The 25,910-nt window shown below is 36.9% G+C and overlaps 1 protein-coding gene across 1 annotated transcript; it reads right to left on the bottom strand.

The window, feature by feature from the left end:
* Positions 1 to 19,521: 19,521 nt before the first annotated feature.
* LOC110578447 (olfactory receptor 5AC1-like) lies at positions 19,522 to 25,447 on the bottom strand. The gene is made up of 2 exons (XM_021687960.1): positions 25,369 to 25,447; positions 19,522 to 20,459 (listed from the first exon to the last, which is right to left on the bottom strand). The coding sequence occupies exons 1-2, from the start codon at positions 25,445 to 25,447 to the stop codon at positions 19,522 to 19,524; spliced, it is 1,017 nt and encodes a 338-aa protein (XP_021543635.1).
* Between the last annotated feature and the right edge of the window lie 463 nt (positions 25,448 to 25,910).

The raw sequence follows: 25,910 nt of genomic DNA, 5'->3' as shown, positions 1-25,910 counted from the left end.
GTAGATAGGAAGCCAGCTGTAAACAGCACACTGTGCATTCCCTTCTTTGTTCTCTTATCCTGTGTTAAGGTCCGAGTACAATGGTGTTTACAATTAATTGATCACAGCCAGTTACAGATTTCTTTACTCCTTCTCCACTCCCACTGCTTCACTTAACTAACCCTGTGTACGTGGAAGAATGTGCCTTATACTAAGCCCCTGCTGTAAATCATTATAGACCTATATCATCGTAGAAGGTATATTAGATTATGGAAAATAAACCTCAGCACCTCAGGCTGTTTGCTCGGGGTCCCCTGTGCCTCGCTATACTGTCGTCTTTTTCTCAGTTCCTTCGCCGCCCAGGTCCCCGACTCTCTGAGGTCAACAAGTGGTACCCGAACAGGGACCTGAAGCCCCCATCAAGGAGTGATCGGCCAGCGATAGGAACCCTACAGAAGGTGGTAAGTAGGAAAGTTTATTATAGGGTTATGGGGCAATCAAATTTGAAAACATCAGGTTTTGCTGCATTAATACATCATTTTCTTAAAGAATATGGAGCTAAAGTTACTAAGCAGTGCATAGAAAAATGTTTGGAAACAGTAGTTGAATATAATCCTTGGTTTCCGGAAGAAGGCTCCTTAGATGAGGAGACTTGGATCTGAGTGAAAAATAATGTCTTGAGGGCTATGAGACAGGGTGAAACGATTCCCCTTGATTTCTGGCCCATTTGGGCTTTAGTACGAGTGGTTATCAATACTATGGAAACTGGGATAAGTTATCCCCGGCTGAGGTTGCTAAAGAAACTACCAACTCTTTACATACATATGAATTAGACGATGAGACTTTAGAAAAGGCTAAGACTGAAAGTAAAAAAATTTCCTCGGCTTCACAGTCCCAGCCGTCACTCACGGCCCCTCCGGTTTTAACGGAGGACCCCACCGAAGATGATCAACCTCCCTCCACAGTAGATTTATTCCCTCTCAAAAGGTCCTCTTTAGCTCTCTCACCTCTCGAAAAGGAACTCCGACGGCAAGAGGCTAATGACCTATTTATGGCTTTCCCCATAGACTGAACACAAGCTGCTGGTCCCGTCTATGAGGGATTAGATTTAAATGCTTTAAGGGAACTAAAGAAGGCTTGCCACTTGTATGGACCCACAGCCCCTTACACTATAGAGATTTTGAAAGCTTGGGCAAATTCTGGGGAGTGGATCCATCATGACTGGCATATAGTTGCACGGACTTGCCTTAAGCCACAGGATTTATTGCAATGGAAAATGTGGTTATCGGACTCCCCTTATATGAAAGCCCGGGCGAATCGGGCTAACCCAGCCATGCACCATATTTCTTTTGAAATGCTCACTGGCTCTGGCCCCTTTTCAGGTGTTCAAGAGCAGCTGGTTAACACTCCACCTGCAGCCACAGCGCAGGAATCTGAAATCGCCCTCGCAGCTTGGGGAAAGCCAACCCCTTCAGGAGAAGTGGGGCAAAGTTACATAAAAATTGTGTAAGGCCCTACAGAAGAATATACTGATTTCATTTCTCGGCTCGAAATGGCTATTGACCGCCAAGTCAATAATAAACCTGCCAAAGAGCACTTGCTAAGACAGCTTGCTTTTGAAAATGCTAATGAAGACTGCCAAGTGGCCATCCGGCCACATAGGGAAACATGAGGCATTCTCGATTATCTTCGTCTATGGAGAAATATTGGCACTTTTACACATCAAGCTCGGATAGCCTCCCTTCAACTCATGGCCCCTTCCGATAGAAAAATTGCAGGTGCTCAATTATTCAAGAGCAATTGCAGGCAGGACATACAGAGCCTTCCCAATCTCCTTGGAACTCTCCTGTTTTTGTTATCAGAAAGAAATCAGGTAAGTGGAGTCTCTTAATAGACCTTCGGGATGTTAATCCCATCGTGGAGCCTCTGGGTGCCTTGCAGCCTGGGTTACCCACCCCCACATCCATTCCCAAACAATGGCCATTGATAATAATAGATTTTAAGGATTGTTTCTATACCATAGCCATTGACCCTGAGGATAAGGAGAAATTCGCCTTTTCTATTCCCAGCACTAACAGTAAGGAACCAATGAGACGATATCAATGGACGGTTTTGCCACAAGGCATGACTAATTCTCCTACCATGCGTCAGTATTATGTTGGCCAGGTCCTCAGACCTGTAAGAGATCATTATCCTCGATCCTATATCATTCATTATATGGATGATATTTTGCTGGCGTCACAAACTGAAACCGAATTACAAAATGTGTATCAGGCCACTTCCCAACATTTGACTTCCGCCAGTCTCATAATAGCCCTGAAGAAAATCCAAACAACTACTCGGGCTTCCTATCTAGGCACTGTAGTAGATAGAACCACAGTGAAACCTCAAACAATGCAAATTCGTAGGGATACCCTCCTTTCACTTAACGATTTTCAGAAACTTCTAGGAGACATTAACTGGATTCGCCCTCTCCTAGGGATTCCAACTTATAAATTGCAAAATTTATTTAACTCAGGACGCATTCACGCTATAAAATACCCTTGCGCTCTGCTAGGCAAATAGTCTCTTCCTGTCCTATTTGTCGACCTCTACATTTAACTGAGCATCCAGCGGGCGTCAATCCCAGAGGCACAGCTCCTGGATTGTATTTGGCAAACGGACGTTACTCATTTTCCCCCTTTCGGACGCCTCTGATATATTCATGTCACAATAAACACCTTTTCAGGATTTCTTCATGCTATTCCTTTGACGGGGGAAAAGGCTGGGCATGTCATTTCTCATTTGCTTGAATGTTTTGCTATTATGGGGTTACCTACTTGTATCAAGACAGACAATGGCCCAGCATATACTAGCAAAAAAGTATGAGAATTCCTTGCAGAATGACAAATACAGCATATCACAGGTATTCCTTATAATCCTCAAGGACAGGCTGTAGTAGAAAGGGCGTATGCCACCATTAAAAAACAACTCCATAAAACTATGTCTAAAAAGAAAGGGGGAATCTCCCCCTGAGACGTCATGACACAAACCTTATTTATTTTAAATTTTTTAAATTTATCCCAAGGAGAACCATATACTAGAGATGACAAACATTTCTCACCAGCCTCAATCTCAACTCAGGACGCACCCGTGTGGATAAAAAATGAGGAAAATAATTGGTTGCTCGGGAAATTAATTACCTGAGGCCCTGGTTATGCTTGTGTCATTCCAGATGGATCCAGTCGAGCAATTTGGATACCTCTTGGAAAGTCCGGCCAGGACTGGCGATAAAGACAACAGAAGAGCTCTCTCAGCCGCTGCAGGGATGGACTACCCAACCCCCTGTCCGAGAGATGGCAGCACTCTCCTTGAAGAGACCTCGAAGATGAAAGATGCCCCTGATAACACTCCCAACCTGGGGGCAACTGAAGACCCTCACTCAGAGGGCGGAGCGAGTCCTGGAGATGACCAGATCTACCAAAACCCCTGAACATTTGTTCCTGGCTATGTTAGCGGTATATGTTGCCTTATATTTCTCATAGGATACAGTACTCTCAAAAAACGAGTGAATGCCCAAAATCTCCATCACAGAGTGCTTATGACAGTGACTGTTTTGAAAAAAGAAAGGGGGAGCTGTGGGAAACAGAACGCCACAACGACCACTGGTGCATGTTCGCTCAGGCTCCGAGATCACTGAGAAAACTCGAGATTGCAGGGTTAAAAATAACCCGAAAGGATCAGAGTGAAATGCCCTTGGGATGTGTGTGGTCTGTTCTAAAGTACACAGCAGAAGATGTTTTGTAGATAGGAAGCCAGCTGTAAACAGCACACTGTGCATTCCCTTCTTTGTTCTCTTATCCTGTGTTAAGGTCCGAGTACAATGGTGTTTACAATTAATTGATCACAGCCAGTTACAGATTTCTTTACTCCTTCTCCACTCCCACTGCTTCACTTAACTAACCCTGTGTACGTGGAAGAATGTGCCTTATACTAAGCCCCTGCTGTAAATCATTATAGACCTATATCATCGTAGAAGGTATATTAGATTATGGAAAATAAACCTCAGCACCTCAGGCTGTTTGCTCGGGGTCCCCTGTGCCTCGCTATACTGTCGTCTCTTTTTCTCAGTTCCTTCGCCACCCCAGGTCCAGGACTCTCAGAGGTCGACACATAGTGGCTTTCATGAGAGCAGTTTCCATTTTCTGATAGAGTTGAGGTCAGAGAGTAATAAGAAGTGAATGGGAAACAAGGGGCACTGCAGTGAGGAGAATGAAATAGGGTGCTCCAAGGAATGTGGGGAGCAGAGGGGATCATCTGCTGCCCACTGAGTATCCATAGTGTGTTCATAGATGGATAGGGATAGGAAAGGCCAGGCCCTGAAGAGAGATAGAGGAAGTATCAGAGAAAGGCTGAAGATGAAATAAAGGGAAAAGCTCAGAGATTGGGGGTAAATGTTTGTCTTAATTCTGGTTTTCATTAAAAGTTGTCAATACTGGGTATCATTTCTATTTCTTTCATTCCAAATTCCAACTTTATTTTTCTATGGAAAATGCGTATGAAATAGAAACTGTCATTTTAATTTTAGGCCAGAAATTTTGTATTGTTCACAAATATACGAGCACTGCTGAAAGTTCTTTCCATATTTAAAAATTACTTTATCTTTGTTTTTACAGTAATTAGAACTGACTTTCTCTAGCTATTCCCGTTTTACTTGAGAGCCCTTTCCTCTCCACCAGGTTTTTAGCAGAATAAAATCGAACAAAAGACTGGAACCTAATCCAGGCAATCTAAATAGCCAATGCCAATGATTGCAATTGGTAAATGTATATTTATTTGGAATGGGTTTCCCTCCATACAATCCCAAACTACTAAATAATTGAAAATTCAAGTTCAATCATTGAGCCTTTATTAAGTCAGAAAGTAGAAAGAACCCTGGAGGGATATTTTCTTCATTTTTCCTCCTATGTATATATATAAATTACTCAATGAAATTATTGTCAGAAGTGGGTGAAAGGATACACAGGTGAACAGTTTAGTGATTTAACTTAAAAGCTTAATCAGAGAATGTGGTTAATTAAATGGAATAAACATTTTGAACAGAATCGTCAGAAAGACTTCTTACATGAGAAACATTATGACCTAAATCCTTAAACCCATTTTTAAATTGTCTAACATTCTAGTTCACCAAGCTTATCCTATGGAGTCATTATAATTTTGCTATGATTGATGATTAAAGAGTGCAATTTAGTCTTCGAGCCATTTTGCTTACCCAGATTTTACTCACAATAGTAAAACATTATTAGATTATTCGCTATTTGTTTTCTAGTTTGTTTCAAATTTTTATTTAAATTCTAGTTAGTTAATATATAGTATCATACGAATTGTTTCCCATTTTCAACCTGCTATTTGGTCATGTTATAAACCAAATCAAAATTATTTATAAACGTAACAGTATTTTTAACTTTCTATAAAAAACAATGAGTATTACATAAATCAATCTCTTACCAATACCTCTTAAGACATTATGGAGATCCTATCAAGGCTGGGCTTTCTCAAGTGGAAAAAAATTTTGTTGCACCAGAATGACCGTAGCACAGGCAGCAACTCTTTGCAAACTGATTCATTTTGGAGGCTTCATTTACGAAACTCAGCAAAATGCTGTTTATATAAATTTGTGTTGAACACAAGAGTCAACCAACTGTACAACTGTGTGCTTTTGCCAGAAGAAGACGGCGTGAAGAGCTAAAATTCCCCTAATGGCATCCAAGCGTTCCCTTTAGGACAAAACTAAGCTGTTCTTCTGGGCATTGCAGATTTGAATTTGTATGAGAAGTCCAGGAGTCCCATTGGGCATTACAGCCTGCGAGATCAAAAACATCATGTCACGTATACAGTTCTAGTTGCAACAGTAGAAATTGCACTTTATGCCCCTGCTTTCCACGACAAATGACAATTCTGACATGTTTATGCAAATCAGTATCTATAAAATAGGTGTTGTTCTGAGTGCTTTGATCAATATGTTCTTGTCTGAGCTAATCATACATGATTTATTTTAATCATACATGATTTTACTGAGGCCAGAGTTTAGATTCCCTTCAGGAGTCAACTCCAAGGAAAGTGGTCCTCCTCACGCAAACTGCAGCTCACATTCTAGACTTTGACCTGACTCCACACTTTAAGCTGAAATCTGATGAAAAATCTTAGTAGGCAAAGGTCAGGGGAAGTGCAAAGGGAAACAAAGATAAAGCACCACAGTGAGAGGTACCATAGCTCAGTGCTTCTCAAACTTTAATGCCTGTGAATCGCCTAGAGAGAAATCTTGTTAAAATGCAGATTCTGTGTCTGTAGATCTAGGAGGGGCCTGAGGGTCTTCATTTCTAACATGGTGATTGCTGCCTCTGGTCTTGTGTCATCCACAAGACCTTTATTGTTGGAGGGCCTAGATTATCAGAGAGCCCAGATCATAGGAGAAGCACTGCATTGTAAATGTGGCTGGCATGTTATGAGAGAAGCAGGCAGGAACCAGTTGGGGTCAGGGAGGCCAGCATATAGTCACAAGGGACCTTGGAGGATGTGTCAGGGGCTTTATTCTTTACCCTAACGTAATGCAAAACTATTGAGGGATTTAAAACTTGGTTCAGATTTGTCTCAACAGAGAAAGTTGCCAATGAACATTCGTTCAGAAAAATAAAACTTAATTTACTTGTTTATGACAATTTGATTTGATATCTTAAAAAAAAATTAACCTCCAGTTGCATCATGGCCAGCAACATAGGCAAGGAAAAGAGACGTATTTTTTGATAGATTTATTAATCCATTTTCCTGGATTTCCAACATTCTTAGAATGTTGATAGTGCAAGAGAAAGTGAAAAATTAGCATAGATGAAAGAGGATTCACTGTGAATATTCTGCAAAAGGGTTGAGTAAGCAGCATGATGAGCAGAGGTACTTTTTTTTTTTTTTAAGATTTTATTTATTTATTTGAGAGGGGGAAAGAATCCCAAGCCAAATCTGTGCTGAGCTGTCCAGGGCTCCATCCCATGACCCTGAGATCCTGACACGAGTTGAAATTAAGAGTTGGAGGCTTAACTGACTGAGCCACCCAGGCACCCCCAGAGGTAGCTTTTAACATAACAAAACTTGGCTGAAATTTCCTTCCCCCTTAAATGTTGTGTCCTTATCTCCTAACACATTTTGTTGTTTCACTATGAGTACAAAATGGATTGTCTTTTCAATTTCAGTTATTTTAATAGGTAGGTTGTAGTGTTTCATTGTAGCTTTAATTTGCATTTCCCTGATGATTAAGGATGGTTAGCATCATTTGGTGCCCTTATTTGACTTCTGTATGCCATATTCAGTGAAAAGTCTATTCAAATCTTTTGCCAGTTTTTAATTGGATTATTTGTTTTCTATTTTTTTAGTTTTCATAGTACTCCTTATATCTGAATATGAGTCCATTATCAGCTAAATGATTTACACATATTTTCTGAAATTCTCTGATTTGTCATTTTATTTTAAAAATATTTCTTGAACAGCAAGTCTTTTAATGAAGTTAATTATAAATTTTTTTTCTTTTATGGACGGTGCTTTTGGTGTTGTATTTCTTTGATTGTACATTTACGTCTATTATCCTTTTTTGTGTATTATCTGGATCAGAGTTCCTTTTTTGCATATAGATATCCAATTGTTTCTCCTTAATTTGTTGAAAAAACTATCTTTTCTCTGCTGAATTACTTTTTACCTTTGTAAAATCAGCTGTCCATATATTTATGGGTTTATTTCTGGACTTTATTCTGTTTCACTGATTTATTTGTCTATGTTTACAACAATACAGCACTGTCTTGATACTGAAGTTCTATATGAAGTCTTAGAATCAGATATTGTTAGACATCTAACTTTGTTCATTTTCAAAGTGGTCTTGACTATTAGCGTGCATTCTTTGCATTTCCATGTGAATAATAGAATCAGCTTCATCAGTTTCTATAAGAAATCCTACTGTGATTTTTATTGGGCTTTTATTAAATCTGTCGGTGCATTTAGGGAGAATTGACATTTTTTTCAATACTGAATCTTCCAACCCACCTTTCCATTTATTTAGGTATTCTTCAATTTCATTCAGAAAAGCTTTTTTTTTCTTTTTCTGAATAGAGATTTTGCACATTATTTGTCAGATTTACCACTGCTTTCATATGCTTTTAACTATTGTGCACAGTGTCCATACATACATACATCCACATGTTTGCAGATAGGGAAATTATGCAGTATACATACTTTTGTAAACTGCTATTCATGCTTAATACAGAGAGAGTGAAAGCTCTAGAGAAAGGAGTTTAAGTCCATACTCTGATACCTTCTGCATTTCCTTTTTTCCTTCTCTTAGGAAATTCGTTTATTAAAATAAAAGGACAAAGACCCCACCAAAAAGGAGAATTACAGACCAATATCCCTGATGAACATGGATGCAAAAATTATCACCAAAATACTAACCAACAATCCAACAGTACATTAAAAGGATTATTCACCATGACCAAGTGGAATTTATTCTTGGGCTGCAAGGTTTTTTCAATATCTGCAAATCAATCAATGTGATACACTACATAAATAAAAGAAAGAACAAGAACAATATGATCTTCTCAATAGATGCAGAAAAAGCATTTGACAAAGTACAGCATCCTTTCTTGATTAAGACTCTTCACAATGTAGGGATAGAGGGTACATACCTCAATAACATAAAAGCCATCTATGAAAAGCCCACAGTGAATATCATTCTCAATGGGAAAAGCCTGAGAGCTTTTCCCCTAAGGTCATGAACACGGCAGGGATGTCCATTCTCACCACTGTTGTTCAGCATAGTACTAGAAGTCCTAGCCTCAGCAATCAGACAACAAAAAGAAATAAAAGGCATCCAAATTGGCAAAGAAGAAATCAAACTCTCATTCTTTGCAGATGACATGATACTTTACATGGAAAACCCAAAAGACTCCACCCCAAAATTGCTAAAACTCAGACAGGAATTCAGTAAAGTTGCAGGATATAAAATCAATACCCAGCTTGGAAATCCCTTTTACAAAGATGGCGCCAAAAGTAAGAAGGAAGCCCCTGCCCCTCCCAAAGCCAAAGCAAAGGCTTTGAAGGCCAAGAAAGCAGTGCTGAAAGGTGTCCACAGTCACAAAAAAAAGGAAGAAGAAGAAGAAGAAGAAGAAGATCCACACCTCACCAACATTCCGACGACCCGAGACACTGCGCCTGCGGAGGCAGCCCAAATATCCTTGAAAGAGTGCCCCCAGGAGAAACAAGCTTGATCACTATGCCATCATCAAGTTCCCCCTGACTACTGAGTCAGCCATGAAGAAAATAGAAGACAACAACACACTTGTGTTCATTGTGGATGTCAAGGCCAATAAGCACCAGATCAAACAGGCTGTGATGAAGCTCTACGACATTGACATGGCCAAGGTCAACACCTTGATCAGGCCTGATGGAGAGAAGAAGGCATGTGTTTGACTGGCTCCTGACTACGATGCTTTGGATATTGCCAACAAAACTGGAATCATCTAAACTGAGTCCAGCTGGCTAAATCTAAATATAAATTTTTTCACCATTAAAAAAAATAATAAAATAAAATAAATAAAATCAACACCCAGAAATCAGTGGCATTTCTCTACACAAACAATGAGACAGAAGAAAGAGAAATTAAGGAGTCGATCCCATTTACGATTGCACCCAAAACCATAAGATACATAGGAATAAACCTAACCAAAGAGACAAAGGATCTGTACTCAGAAAACTATAGAATATTCATGAAAGAAATTGAGGAAGACACAAAGAAATAGAAAAATGTTCCATGCTCATGGATTGGAAGAAGAAATATTGTTAAAATGTTGATGCTACCTAGAGCAATCTACACATTCAATGCAATCCCTATCAAAATACTATCAACTTTTTTTACAGAACTGAAACAAATAATCCTAAAACCTGTATGGAAACAGAAAAGACCCTGAATAACCAAAAGAATGTTGAAAAAAGAAAACCAAAACTGGTGGCATTGCAATTCTGGACTTCAAGCTCTATTACTAAGCTGTAATCATCAAGACAGTATGGTACTGGCACAAAAACAGACACATAGATCAATAAAACAGCATAGAGAACCCAGAAATGAGCCCTCAACTCTATGGTCAACTAATCTTCGACCAAGCAGGAAAAAATATCCAATGGAAAAAAGACAGTCTCTTCAACAAATGGTGTTGGGAAAATTGGACAGCCACATGCAGAAGAAGGAAACTGGACCAGTTCCTTACACCACACACAAAAATAGACTCCAAATGGATGAAAGACCTCAATGCGAGACAGGAATCCATCAAAATCCTTGAGGAGAACACAGGCAGCAACCTCTTCAACCTCAGCTGCAACAACTTCTTCCTAGAAACATCACCAAAGGCAAGGGAAGCAAGGGCAAAAATTAACTATTGGGACTTCATCAAGATAAAAAGCTTTTGCACAGCAAAGGAAACAGTCAACAAAACCAAAGACAACCAACAGAACCAGAGAAGATATTTGCAAATGTCTTATAGGATAAAGGGCTAGTATCCAAAATCTATAAAGAACTTATCAAACTCAACAGCCAAAGAGCAAATAATCCAATCAAGAAATGGGCAGAAGACATGAACAGACATTTCTCCAAAGAAGACATCCAAATGGCCAGCAGACACATGAAAAAGTGCTCAACATCACTCAGCATCAGGCAAATCCAAATCAAAACCACAATGAGATACCACCTCACACCAGTCAGAATGGCTATAATTAGCAAGTCAGGAAACGACATTTGTTGGTGAGGATGCAGAGAAAGGGGAACCTCCTACATGTTGGAGGGAATGCAAGCTGGTGCAGCTGCTCTGGAAAGCAGTATGGAGGTTCCTCAGAAAGTTGAAAATAGAGCTACCCTATGCCCCAGCAATTGCACTACTGGATATTTACCCCAAATATATAAATGTAGTGGTCCAAAGGGGCATGTGCACCCCAATGTTTATAGCAACAATGTCTACAATAGCCACACTATGGAAAGAGCCTTGACGTCCATCAACAAATTAATGGATAAAGAAGATGTGGTGTATATATACAATGGAATATTACACAGCCATCAAAAATGAAATCTTGACATTTACAAAGATGTGAATGGAACTAGAAGGTGTTATGCTAAGCAAAATAAGTCAATCGGAGAAAGACAATTATCATATGATCTCACTGATATGTGGAATTTAAGAAACAAGGCAGAGGATCATAAGGGAAGAGAAGAAAAAATGAAACAAGGTAAAACCAGAGGGGGAGACAAACCATTTCTTTTTCTTCTTTTTTTTTTTAATAAGATTTTATTTATTTATTTGACAGAGAGAGAGGGAACACAGCAAGGGGAGTGGGAGAGGGAGAAGCATGCTTCCTGCCTAGCAGGGAGCCCGATGCAGGGCTCAATCCCAGGACCCTGGGATCATGACCTGAGCCGAAGGTAGACACTTAATGACTGAGCCACCCAGGTGCCCCCAGAGGGAGACAAACCATAAGGGACTCTTAATCATAGGAAACAAACTAGAGTTGCTGGAGGTGGAGGGATGGGATAACTGGGTGATGCACATTGGGAAGGGTATGTGTTGTAATGAGCACTGGGTTTTATATAAGACTGTTGAATCACAGACCTATACCCCCGAAACAAATAATACATTATATGTCAATCAATTGAATTTAAATAAGAAAAAAATTTAAGAAAAAAAATAATAAAATAAAAGGAGATACTAATATGATATATGAAATAACTAGATTCTGGTGTGACCACATGGGTGTGTTTAGGGAGCATCCATAGGTCAGTCTGTGCCTTTGACTTACCATTGCTTTTCTCCCCTTTTAGCAGAAATGCCAAGTAGTTCCCCCAGGCATGCTCTCCTAAAACAGGCCCAGTCATCTCTCTCTCCATCCTGACCAGAAAAGTAAACTTTTTCATGAACTTTTCCTGCCAAAGATGGCCAGCTTCATTTTACTTCTTCTTCAAACTGGCCACCCGGCTTTGGTCTAGCCAATCCCATGCTAGCCTTGTGCACCAGGGGTAACATGTTCTCCTCTGGCTCCATTTCTTTAACACTAGAAATCAAGATTCAAAGTGGACTTACAGGGTAAAGCCCCTTGAACCTTTAGTCTAGGCCATAATTTCCTGTGTTTTTTTGGTTTTGGTTTCTGGTTTTAGTTTTTTTAAGTACAAAAAGCTGCTTTTATTATAGCACAGGGACAGGACCTATGGGCAGAAAGAGCTGCATTGTGATTGTGAGGAGGGATTGATTATATACTTTTAAGTTGGGGGAGGTAGAGAAAAAGGAAGAAAGGAAGTCTCCAAAGGGATTTTCATAAGTTAAAGATTTGTGTGTTATTTTGACCAAAGCTCAGATAACAATATATTTTTACTTACTATTCTCTGCACTTATTTCTTTTTTCTAGAACATCTAAAAGGTTTATGTACTACTCCCCAAAACTCTTGGAAGATGATTTAGCTACTTCTGCTTATCTGTTTTATATAAAATATATGGACTTGGGCTTTTCTTTGAAGACTTTTAACCAAAAATTCAAATTAAAAAACACACACACACACACACACACAAGTATTCAGGCTACTGTTTCTTCTTTAAGAAAAAAAAAAAAGATTTTATTTATTTATTTGACACAGAGAGGGAGAACACAAGCTGGGGGAGCGGCAGGCAGAGGGAGAGGGAGAAGCAGGCTCCCAAGGAGCAGGGAGCCCGATGCGGGACTCGATCCCAGGACCCTGAGATCATGACCTGAGCCAAAGGCAGTCGCCCTACCAACGGAGACACCCAGGCGCCCCAGGTTACTGTTTCTTATTAAATAAGCTTTGGTCGTTTGTATATTTTCAGGGAATTTGTTCATTTCATCTAGTGGACATAATTTTTGTACATAAAGCTATTCAAGATATGTATTTAATGTCCTTTAAACATTATAGCATCTGTAACAATGTATCTTCTTTCTCCAGATATTTGCATTTTAGGTCATTTAGTAACTTAAGTCTCTTCTTTTCTTGGCCAGTTTGGCTAAACCTTATCAGTTTTATTGATCTTTTCAAAGAACAAGGCTTTTCATTTCTTTGATTTTTCCTTATTATTTTTCTTTCAATTTAATTGATTTCTGCTCTTAATTTATAAATTTATTTTTACTTGCTTTGGATTCAATTTGTTCTTTTTACAGTGTCTTAATGAAGAAGGTTTGAACATTAATTCAATCCTTTTTTAATTTAAATTGAATTAACCAACACGTAGTACATCATTAGTTTCAGATGTAGAGTTAAGTTATTCATCAGTTGCATATCACACCCAGTGCTCGTCACATCACTCTTTTTTCTTTTTTAATATAAACATTTAATGATATAAATTTCTCTCTAAGCACCATTTTAGCTATATCCCACACATTTAAATATTTGTATTTTCATTTTCATTGTATTTAAGATATATTCTTCTTTCCCTTGTTACTATTGCTTTGATCCATGGGTATTTAGAAGGCTCTTTAAAAAAAAAAAAAAGATTTTATTTTTAAGTAATCTCTACACCCAACATGGGGCTTGAACTTAACAACCCAGAGATTAAGACCTGCATACCACCGACCGAACCAGCCAGGCACCCCTAGAAGGATGGTTTTTAATTGCCAAATATATAGAGATTCTTGGATATCTTTGTCTTATTGATTTCAAGTTTAATTCTGTTATGCTTTATATTTTGCATTAATTCCATTATTTTAAATATTACCCAGAATCGGGTTTATTTTAGTGAACATTCAATGTGCACATAAAAATACTGTATGGCTGCTGTTTGATGGAATATTCTATAAATATCATGTTAGTTGATAGTATTTTTTAGGTCTTCTTTACTCTTACTGATGTTCTTTCAACTTTTTTTTATCAATTATTGAAAAAGGAGTACTACAGTCTTACTCTATAATTGTGAATTTATATATTTCTTCTTTCCATTCTATCAGTTTTTATTTTAAATATTTTGAAGCTCCATTGTTCAGTGCTTACATATTTAGTATTATTTTGTCTTCTTGATAAACTGAACCCTGTATAATTTTGCAATGTCCCTCTTTATCTCTGGTAATATTTCTTGATCTAAGGTCTATTTTGTTTGATAGTCACTCCAGCTTTCTTTTGATGAGTGTTTGCATAGTGGATCTGTTTTCCATCCTTTTACTTCTAATTTAATTAAGTCTTTATATTTGATGTGTGTTTCTTCTGAACTGTATTTAGTTAGATCGTGCTTTTGAATCCAATCAGATAATCTGTCTTATACTTGGTATATAATGCCATTTATATTTAATGAAATTATTGATGTGGTTGGATTAAAAACCATCATTTTAGCTAACATGATAGATGTTTTTCTGTCCATTATAACTGTTCTTCATTCTCCTTTTTTTCTTTTCATGCCTGCTTTTGGACTAATAGAGACTTTTTTAAAAAGATTTATTTATTTATTTTAGGGAGAGAACAAGCAGAGGGGAGGGGCAGAGGGAGAGAATCTTAAGCAGACTCTGCGCTAAGCACAGAGCCCAACTTGGGGCTTGATCTCACAACCCTGAGATCACGACCTGAGCCAAAACCAAGAGTCAGACAGCTAAATAACTGTGCCACACACGCACCCTGGATTAATAGAGACTTTTTTGTGATTTCATTTTATATCCACATTTGGCTTATTATTTACACATTATCTACTTTTTGGTGGTTCCCTTAGGATATACAGTATATCACTTTAGTTAATCACAGTCTATCTTCAAATAATATTATGCCAAGTAATAATTATGTCATATTGAAATAAGATAGTACAGGTATGCCTGATTCCTGTATAAAATATACAGTACTACCTTAAGGGAGCAGGGGCATCTTAGTTCGTGTTTTGCTAGACTCTGAAACATGATTTGAGTGCAAATAATTTATTTGTGAATAGTTGATGAGTGAGAAAGTGAAGAAGTGAGAGAGGAAAGGAAATGTACCCAATAAAGTGTAATTTATAAACCAGTTACAACAGTGGGCAGCCAAGTTTAATCATTTTTTGGAAACACCAGAGGCCACGAATTTCAAAAAGTTTATATCAACCAAAGGGCAAATGATTGGGGATATTTATTCACCAACTACCATCAGTCATTGGTTAATAGATGGTCTGGAGGAGATTCTAGAACATTCATTTCCCAGTTCTTCTAGTCTGCCTTAAGTAAGGGTAGAATAGTTCTGGCCATCAGAGAGAGCCCTCAGATGCAGAAGTACAGCTAGAGAAGATATGGGCAGCTATCAATAGTACCTGTGATAGGAATCAATGAGCAGTGTGATCTGTGACTTACAGTGTATGAGCCATTCAATGCTAACTATTATAGCAGGTCTGAATATCTCTCAAGCTGCCCATTCTCAAAAACCTAAAGTTGTGGTTATTCCAAAAAATAACCAAAGAAATGATTAAACTTGCTTTTATAGGCTTAGAAAAGCAGAAAACACTGTCTCCTAGTGAGTCATAGGACACAGTTTATACTACATAACACTTACATAGGGTCTCTTAATTAAAAGGGAGTATCCTCTGATATTTGCCAAAATTCCACTGAAAGAGTGATGGGATATTATTTAATTTATTTTATTGTCTTTGAACTCTAACTGAATGCTTATAATACAGTTACCAGTCACACTATCATCATCTACTGGTTCATTGCTTACAGCGTCTCATACAGGCAGCCAGCCACACAATACTGTGTCATGAATACTGCCTCTGAGTTAAGCAGTGCACTCAGACTGCAGGGCCATGCGCAGTTGCTCTGCATACAGTTTGTCCCAATACTCTTCATGGAACCCAGTATTTTTTTCTCAATAGTTTATAAATGTTGTCCCATTGTTTTTGTATTCTCAGTGCAGCAGACAAAACATTACTGTATTTATCTTTCCTTTATCAGTAACCCAGTCTCTCTGTCTAGAAGGTTGTAGATATGCTCTTTACCCCTGGACTCTGGGACTCTTTGCCAGGAACATATGCTTATGGTTGGGATGCTATAAGTGCTGTCCACTGATGATTATTCAGCTTAGGAATCCAAGATTTCATTTGTTTCTAGGAAATGGCTTGATGATCTGTATTTCAGACTGATTCTGACTTGCCGATTCCAGAATCAACAGCTTTTAAGCTGATGTAAACATACCATAGATCCCTTCAGTAGGAGGTTCTCTCCTAAAATACTTTTGAAAGATAAATACTCCAATATATGAAATTTTCTGATGAGTTTGAATATTACTATGGTTTCACAGCACCTGTATTTTGAAGTAACAGTGTCCTTATTCACAAATCTAAATCTTTCCCCTTGCCTAGTTGAAGAGAGGACAGAGGACCTTGCAGAAACATGGATAGAATAGGCATTTAAATCTCCATCATCACCAAAGATGCCTCTATTATGTCCTTCCATTTCTATGACAAGGACCATTTTCTCCCAACTGTATTTGATTTGTAGAAATTTTGAATTCAATTGGCTTCAATGTGTACACTCTTCTTGTCACTCCCTGTTTAGATCGCCCATCACATTGATGTAATCATTTTAAGTTCATGTTCTTTTTGTGCCCTGTAAAAAGCTCTTTCAAAAGTCTGAAACAGGCAGAGCTAACTTCAGTCTTGGCCTTGTATCTTCCTGCCTTGCATTCCTATTATGTCTATTCATCAGATTTTCTGTATACATGATTCTTCCTCTTAATTCTTCCCTATGGCTCAGCAATATCAAGCCATCACCTAGAGATTTTGCAACAGTAATAGGTAGCCACAGATAGTACAGACTCAAATGAATTATACATTTGCCACTTCAGAGTTCCTTTAAATTTATTTATTTATTTATTTTTTAAAAAGATTTTATTTATTTGAGACAGAGAGAATGAGAGAGACAGAGAGCACATGAGAGGGGGGAGGGTCAGAGGGAGAAGCAGGCTCCCTGCTGAGCAGGGAGCCCGATGCGGGACTCGATCCCAGGACTCCAGGATCATGACCTGAGCCGAAGGCAGTCGCTTAACCAGCTGAGCCACCCAGGCGCCCCAGTTCCTTTAAATTTAGACGTCCAACAGAGAAAGTCACTATACATTCCTGTGGAGTAGCCAATGAAAGAAAAATAAATATTACACTGGAAGTTTTCATAATCACTTCAGAAATAAGAACCCTTCCATATTGGCACCTACCCAAATTAAGATATATTGCATTGTCTAACCAAAGAACTAAATTATTTTTACTTGAGTAATAGTAAATGTGTAAGAGATTATAAGAGTAGTAACTATGTAAATTTATGTTTCTGCTTTATTAAACATGAAAAGATACAGTATACTCCTAATATCTGAGGAGATATGTCCTCAGAGATATGAGATGTCCTAGGAGATATGAGGAGATTGCGGGTATTGGAAATCTTCCAATACCCGCAAATTCTGAAATACCAATATTGCCAATAATTTCCATGACAAAAGGTACTATGTATTTTCATACAATTGAGCCATACTTTTATTCAATAGTTTACTTTTTATTTTATCCCAATTATGATTCTTCTCAGTAAAATCCATCAATCTCCTATATTTTCTTCACTACAAAGAAGATTTTCTTTCTTCAGGGACAGTTTCCTCCAAGAAGTCACTTCACGTGAGTCTCTGAACAGTTGAAAAATAGCAAGCTTTTTGTTTCTTTCAAGTTTTTTTTTAAAATTCCAATTTGTTAATATACAATGTAATATTAGTTTCAGGTGTAGAATTGAGTGATTCATGACTTACATAACAACACCCGGTGCTCATCACAAGTGCCCTCCTTACTACCCATCACCCATTTAATGCATCCTCCCCACCCTCCAGCCACCTCCCCTCCAGCAAACTTCAATTTGTTCTCTATAGGTAAGAGTCTGTTTTATGGTTTTCCTGTCTCTTCCCCACCCCATGTTCATCTGTTTTGTTTCTTAAATTCCACATATGAGTGAAATCATATGATATTTGTCTTTCTCTGACTGACTTATTTCACTTAACATGATACTCTCTAACTCCATCCATGTTATTGCAAACAGCAAGATTTCATTCTTTTTTTGTGGCTGAGAAATATTCCATAGTATATATATATATATACCACTTCTTCTTTATCCATTCCTCAGTTGATGGGCTCTTTCCATAATTTGTCTATTATTGATAATGCTGTTATAAACATCAAGGTGCATGTATCCCTTTGAATCAGTATTTTTTATCCCTTAGGTAAATATCTAGTAATGCAATTGCTGGACTGTTTCTTTCACATAAACAAAAATAAATTCAAAATGGAAAAAGACCTAAATGTGAGACAGGAAGCCATCAAAATCCTAGAGGAGAACATAGGCAGCAACCTCTTTGACCTCAAGTGTAGCAACTTCTTACTAGATATATCTCCTTAAGCAAAGGAAACAAAAGCAAAAATCAACTATTGGGACTTCATCAAGATAAAAATCTTCTGCACAGTGAAGGAAGCAATCAACAAAACTAAAAGGCAACCTTTGGAATGGGAAGAGATATTTGGAAATGACATATCTTATAAAGGGTTAGTCTCCAAAATATATAAAAAACTTATACAACTCAACATGCAGAAAATAAATAAACCAGGGGCACCTGGGTGGTTCAGTTAGTTGAGCATCCAACTCTCAGCTCAGGTCTTGATCTCAGGGTTGTGAGTCCAAGCCCCAGTTAAAAAATGGGCAGAAGATATTAATAGACAATTTTCCAAAGACATATAGATAACCAACACATATGAAAAGAGGTTTAACATCACTGATCATCAGGGTAATACAAATTAAAATGACAATAAGATATCACCTCACACCTGTCAGAATGGCTAAAATTAACAACACAGGAAAAAACAGATGTTGGCGAGAATATGGAGAAGGGGGAACCCTCTTACACTGTTAGTGGGAATGCAAACTGGAAAAGCAGCAAGACTTTTGAGATGTAGACCCTAGACAATTGTCTTGGCTCAGTCACAACAGCTTCAACAAAGAAACATGCAAATGTCTGCCACAATAAAATTTTAAACTATTACATCTAATTTAGAGGAAATTTACAAAGAGTAAAAAAGCACAAATTCTAAAAACTTAATTTTAAAAAGATGTTCTATTTTTCATAAAGAATTCAGTTTTCTGTGATATTAAGATCATCTTCCACTGAAACAAATATCCACTGAAGTTGACTTTCATCACACAGCACTCAGAAACTGCCTTAGTCATTGCCTTCTACTAAACTATAAAGCCAGGGCTAATTTGCATAACTTCAGATCCCTTGTGTTTTGCAGAGTTTGGAAAAAGCAAGTTTAAAATTTGTCTTAAGAACTATTTATGTATTGGGCTCCTGGGTGGCTCAGATGGTTAAGCGTCTGCCTTTGCCTCAGGTCATGATCCCAGGGTCCTGGGGTCAAGTCCCACATCGGGCTCCCTGCTCCTTTGGAGCCTGCTTCTCCCTCTGCCTCTCTCTCTCTCTGTCTCTCATGAATAAATAAATAAAATCTTAAAAAAAAGAACTATTTATGTATTTATTATTCTCCTCAAGGCACCTATCACCTCTTGGTTTCTCAGACTGTAAATAAAAGGATTTAGCAGGGGAATTATTATTGTATAAAATACAGAATATATTTTATCTTGATTTTCAGCTCGTCCAGACCCAGGACACACATACATGAAGAAGAGAGTGCCATAGAACAAAGAGACAGAGAGCAGGTGGGCACTGCACGTGGAGAAGGCTTTGCTTCTGCCCTTTTCAGACTTCTTTTCCAGAATGGTGAAGAGGACATAGGAGTAAGAGATGATAATTGTCATAAAAGTGAAAGATTGTATAAAGACTGAAAATATAAAAATCAGGAGCATATTAACTCTAGGGTCAGTACAGGAAATCTCAAACAGTTGTAAAATTTCACAGTAGAAATAATGTATTACATTGGACTTGCAGAAAGTTAATCTAAATAACAAACTAACATGCAGCATAGGATGAAGAAACCCAATAATATATGAAACACTTAATAACTGAATGCAGAATATATTGGACATCACCACTGGATAAAGCAAGGGGTTACATATGGCTACATAACGGTCATAGGCCATCACTACCAGAAGGAAACATTCTGTGTTTGCACTGGAAGCAAAAATATAAAATTGAGTGATGCATTCAACCAGGGATATCATATGATTGTTAGATAAAAAATTCATTAGCATCCTGGGAGTCACAGAGGATGAGGAACAAGCATCTGCAAGGGCCAAACTGCCAAGGAGTAAGTACATGGGAGTGTGAAGATGGGGGTCCTTCCAGATGAGAAAAATCAGTCCGAGGTTGCCCACCATGGTGGTGAGGTAGATGACCAAGAACACCAGGAACAGGGGGACCTGCAGCCCTGGACGATCTGTAAGTCCTGTGAGAACAAATTCAGTCACCTGTGTTTTGTTTCCATCAGATTCACTGAAGCTGATCACTGAAATGAAAGAATAAGTGAAGAACACAGTCATAAAATACCATGAAAATAATCACATTTTATTTGAAAATAAATGTATCTTCTTTTTTTATATATCCCTTTACGCAGAATGTTTAATTTTATACTTGAGTATTCTTTACAAACAGTATGTATTTGGGCAACTGTTCCTAAAAATTAGGGGGAATATATATATATTCCATATATATATGGAATTCATTACTGTATAAGAGAAGTGGGCTTATTTTTTTATTTGGAAAAAATTGCTTGTAGTTTAATAATCACCCTCTAATTTAAAATCTTTAAAAATAGAAATAGAATTTTTTAAAATATGGTAGGGGCACCTGGGTGGCTCAGTTGGTTAAGTGTCCAACTCTTGATTTCGGCTCAGGTCATGATCTCAGGGTTGTGAGATCGAGTCCCCCATGGGGCTCTGTGCTGGACATGGAGCCTGCTTAGGATTCTCTTTCTCTCTCTCTCCCTCTGCACCTCCCCCCAACTCATGTGTGTATGTGAGCTCTCTGTGTAAAAAAACAAAAAAATTTTAAAAACTAAATATGCTAAAGATTAGTTATCAAAACCAATAGCATACATTCTAAATGGTACAGCATCTCCCTCAAATTAAGAACAGATTGAAATGCTTACTCTGACCATTATTGTATGGTATTTTTTTAGAAACTGCAATACATCTGAGATATGAAAGTAATAAAGATATAAGGAAATGTCATAATAATTGTAGGAAATAAATTCATATTTTTTCTAATGTTATATTGTTATAATTAAATAACATTATGACTTTAATAAGTACCAGATGAAGGCTGGATACAAAAAGAATTACTAGATTTTTATCCTTTGCAAACAAGAAAGAGAAATAAGAGGGAACTATATCAATTATAATAGCCATACACTTTAAAATACATTGAAATATTTTTAAAATATGTGAGACCTATGTGAATAAAATTGTAAAAACTTAACAAAGAATATTATACAATTTCTAAAGAAATAGACAGCCAAAATATGTTCTCAGATTAGAATACTTAGTATTATAAATGTCAGTAGAATTCAATTAATTTTTAGTTAGAACCCTAATTGCTTTTTAATGTGATAGCATAAGCATAAAATTCTTATAAAAGTATTTTGAAGAGACAAGGAAAATATGAACTGTATGAAAGTCAAGTATGCAGTGGTGTTAAAACATAAAGCCATTTAATAGAATGTAATGTGACATGGAAATAGGAAAATATAATAGTAAAACCAAATAAAGATTCCAAAGATGATTCAAATATATTTATTGGAATTTAACATAGTACATGGATGATTTTTCAATTGACAATGTTGATTTAGTCAATAAATATTGTGACTATACTTGCCTATCTGGGAAAAAAAGTAAGAATGGCTTCCTTTTCTATGCTTGTATTAAAATTGCAGCTGGATCGGGGTGTCTGGGTGGCTCAGTTGGTTAAGCGTCCAACTCTTGATTTCAGTTCAGGTCATGATCTCAGGGTCCTGAGATAGAGCTCTACTTCAGGCTCCATGCTTAGCATGGAGTCAGCTTGAGATTCTCTCTCCACCTCTGCCTGTCCCCCTGCTCTCGCTCTCTCTCTCTAAAGATAAATAAAATCTTTTTAAAAATAAAAATAAATAAAATCTAAAATTGCTGCTGGATCAAGGACTTAAAAGTAAAAAATAAAAAAACAATTTAAACATTCTAAGAAAATTCATGAAATAAATATAATTTAAATATATAACAAAAATCTTTGACTAGGGGTGCCTGGGTGGCTCAGTTGGTTAAGCATCTGCCTTCCACTCAAGTCATAATCCCAGGGTATTGGGATCAAGCCCCACATGAGACTACTTCCTCGGCCCGGAGGCTGCTTCTCCCTTTCCCTCTGCCTGCCGCTTCCCCGGCTCGTATTTTCCCTCTCTCTCTTTCTCTCTCTCTCTCTCAGTCAAATAAATAAATAAAATGAAAAAAAAACTTTGACTAATATAAAAAAGCCATAATAAAGAAAGATATAGATATATTTAATCTAATGTTTAAATTCATGAAAATAGAGTATATATCAAATCTTTCACAAGGTAAATGGTGACTAAAACTTTGGAAGAATATGTATAATAATATAATAGGTAAAATATTAGTATCTATCAGGTGCAAAGAAATATTACTAATTGGTAAGAAAATCAAGTAATTCAATGGAAAAATAAAAATGGAATTGAAAGAGCAAGTCACAGAAGAATATATCAACACATTCAATAAATGTGGGAAAAGATGCTCACCTTCCCCAGTACTCAAGATGTGCAAATAAAATAAGACATTATTTGTCATTCCTCAGATTAGCAAAATCCACTGGTTGTCAGAATTTGGAAATGGTCATTCTCACACTTACTGGTAAAAATGTAAATTATTAAGACTTTGAAAAACAATTTGCCAATATTTTTTAAAAATAAAAATACACATAGGGCACCTGGGTGGCTCAGTTGGTTAAGCGACTGCCTTCGGCTCAGGTCATGATCCTGGAGTCCCGGGATCGAGTCCCGCATCGGGCTCCCTGCTCAGCGGGGAGTCTGCTTCTCCCTCTGACCCTCCTCCCTCTCATGCTCTCTCTCATTCTCTCTCTCAAATAAATAAATAAAATCTTTAAAAAATAAAAAATAAAATAAAAATACACATACTTTTCAACTCAGTGATCCATGCCTTCAGTCCATTCTATAGCAATAGCATATCATTTCATAGGGAGAAAAGTCTACTGCAGCATTGCTCATGGTGGCAAAACACTGGAAATAATATGTAAACCAACAGGATGAAGCAATGGTTGAACAAATCCTGGTATAATCATACTAATCAATATGATGGCAGTCATTTAAAATGTTATTGCTCTACCATTTTTCTCAAAGAAATTTCCACAATTGTTAGGAATGTGAGAAAACTAAGATGCATAGAAATGTTTTTAATATTATCCCATTAAACAAACAGGCACTAAAATCTTAAAATTCTCACTCTTATATCTATGAATACATGCACATATATACATTTGCATATAACCATATGAACATAAAGACTGTGTGAAATGATAGACCCTAGCTTGTTAATACTTATTGTTTGCTGTAGGTGATAGGAGAGTAATAAAGAGGAGGGAGAATTAACAGTACCTCCAAAACAGTTTTTCTGATAAAGACACAATATATAATGTCATCCTATTTATACAATTATAAATATTCATATATGGTCAAAGCTATATATTTAAGGACAGTCATAAGAGTTTTGATAGTGAAGAAGAGAAAAGGAAACAGGAATAATAATACTATTATTGCATTTAGTAGAATAGAATAAATCATAAGTAAATTTTATTTTACAGATTTTCTGTATTGTAAAATAGAGAAAAAATATTGGATTATGTAGCATATGCTTTTGGATATTTTTGGCCATATTTGAATTCATCCATTGAGAGTGATTGCTCTCTCTCGTTCTCTCTTACTCAAAAGGTTTTTTTGTAAATGAATAAAGTTAGGTATACCAGCACGATAAGCTTTTTTAAATAGATTTTTTCATGTTCAGGTGCCTTTCTTTTTGATATGTTAGTAAATATTTTATAATTTTTACCAACATTACATATGGAATATTTGATGTGGCCTTTAAATAATTTGTTTGATTTTGTTCTATGACCTAAAAATTTTGCCTAAAAGTAAATCCAAAAGAAGAGATCCCAAGATATTTAGAAGTGAATGCACAGACTCTTAGATCACCTAGAAGAAAAAAATCTGCCTATAATTTGATGTGTAAATTCATTGTTTCTCAAAATAAAATGAATAACACAATTTTATACATATACTTCTTGCTGATTAAAACACAAAAATTTTACCTATTTACCAAAATTGTATTCTTTAACTTTAAAACAGGTCCATAGGCAATATTTTTCTTAATCGTTCAGGATTAGGGAGAATGGTGAGTTATTTTCCATATTCTTTGAGAATAGAACAAGAAAAAATTATCTTTAAAAATTTATCTTTTAAAGTATATACCCATGAGGAGCCCTGGAAACACAACACAAGCATCAAGAAGACTGACTGAAATATTTCCTCTAAAAATTGGCCTTAATGGACATTGATGACAAGTCATTTAATTTCCAGGGTGGAGGTTTTGTCCTGAGTGAGCCTACCCTGCTTTCTTGACAACTATAAACCCATAATTGATACCTTATTTTCCCAATTAGGTCAAGGTCTATTAAGTGCTTGGATCTTTTCAATGTCTATCTATCTATCTACCTATCTCTATATTATATATATTTGTGTGTGTGTGTGTGTGTGTGTGTGGATATATATAGCTATAGATATACACTATGTGTGTGTGTGTGTGTGTATTCCTATACACACACACACATATACCTATTTGGAATTAAGAGGCTGAAGAATATTATCAGTGGGGACTTTAGTCATCTTTTCATGATTCCATGGACAAATTAAGGAAGTTTAAGCAGCATAATTTAGTTTTGTCTTTAGCCTGACAAGGAAAATTTTCTATAGTATAAAATAACCTCTGAAAATTTTGAGTCACCATCATTATCTTTCCATTTGTCTCATTTTTATATTATCTTGTTTACTATTAAAAAGGAATCTTATTATATGTGTCTCTTCAACAGTCAAACATTTAGTACTTATGAAAAGCATCCAGAATTGTCTATCCTGAAGAGAAACAGAAAATCTCATAGGGTTACCAGGATTTTCAGTTCTGACCTGGATATTTCATTATCAAATAAGCAAATTGAAAAACTACAAATAATGAAAATTAGATCCTAGTGCCCTCACTCAGTTTTTTTCAGTCTTTTGGAGACTGATAAATGATGGGTTTCTTGAAGGAAAGATGGTGGGTTTCCAAAGGAAAAAAAAAAAGAAAAAAATGTAAATTTCCCTCTACCATACTTTACATTGTTGGGGAGCCAATCATCCTTATGAATTACCAAACTGACAAAGCTGCTGGCTGCTTTCACGTCCATGGCTGTACTTCCTCCTGAAACCTTTAAATGAAGAAAAGTGGAAGATGCAGAATGAAGCAGTGACGTGTGCCAAGATTTCCCTTGGAAACCCCAACTGTGGGGACATGTTTATTTGTACTCTTTTTCAAATCTATTCGTGAAAAAGAAGAATAAGTCTTTGGAATTCCCTCAGTGAAAGTTACCAATGGAGTCCCTGTAGGACAGAGGTGAAGCTGTTCTACTGGGCATTGTGAGCTAATCAGGGAATAACCCAGACACACCAGGTATAACAATTAGAAGCATACTTTGTGTCAATAGAGTGCACTGAGAGGGAGACATGACACACTGCCCCTGAGCAGTTTTTAGGTCATATTAATTTCCTTTCTCTTAATTGCTCTTGATGTTGCCACATTCCAAACACCTGAGATTTCCCTCAAACATCTCAAAGACTCATGAAACTCAGAATGTACAGATCCAATTCAGT

Source organism: Neomonachus schauinslandi, chromosome 1 (genome assembly GCF_002201575.2).
Source record: "Neomonachus schauinslandi chromosome 1, ASM220157v2, whole genome shotgun sequence".
Classification (NCBI taxonomy): Eukaryota; Metazoa; Chordata; class Mammalia; order Carnivora; family Phocidae; genus Neomonachus; species Neomonachus schauinslandi.
Note: the sequence above shows the minus strand (reverse complement) of the source record. Positions and strands in the feature narration are given on the sequence as shown.

Bases quoted from the DNA above. Each gene is read 5' to 3' on its own strand.
- LOC110578447 (XM_021687960.1), bottom strand. From the start codon at position 25,447: ATGGACGTGAAAGCAGCCAGCAGCTTTGTCAGTTTGGTAATTCATAAG. The intron at 20,460-25,368 runs GTAGAGGGAAAT...CTTTCATTTCAG, and splicing joins CCCCAACAATGTAAAGTATG to TGATCAGCTTCAGTGAATCT.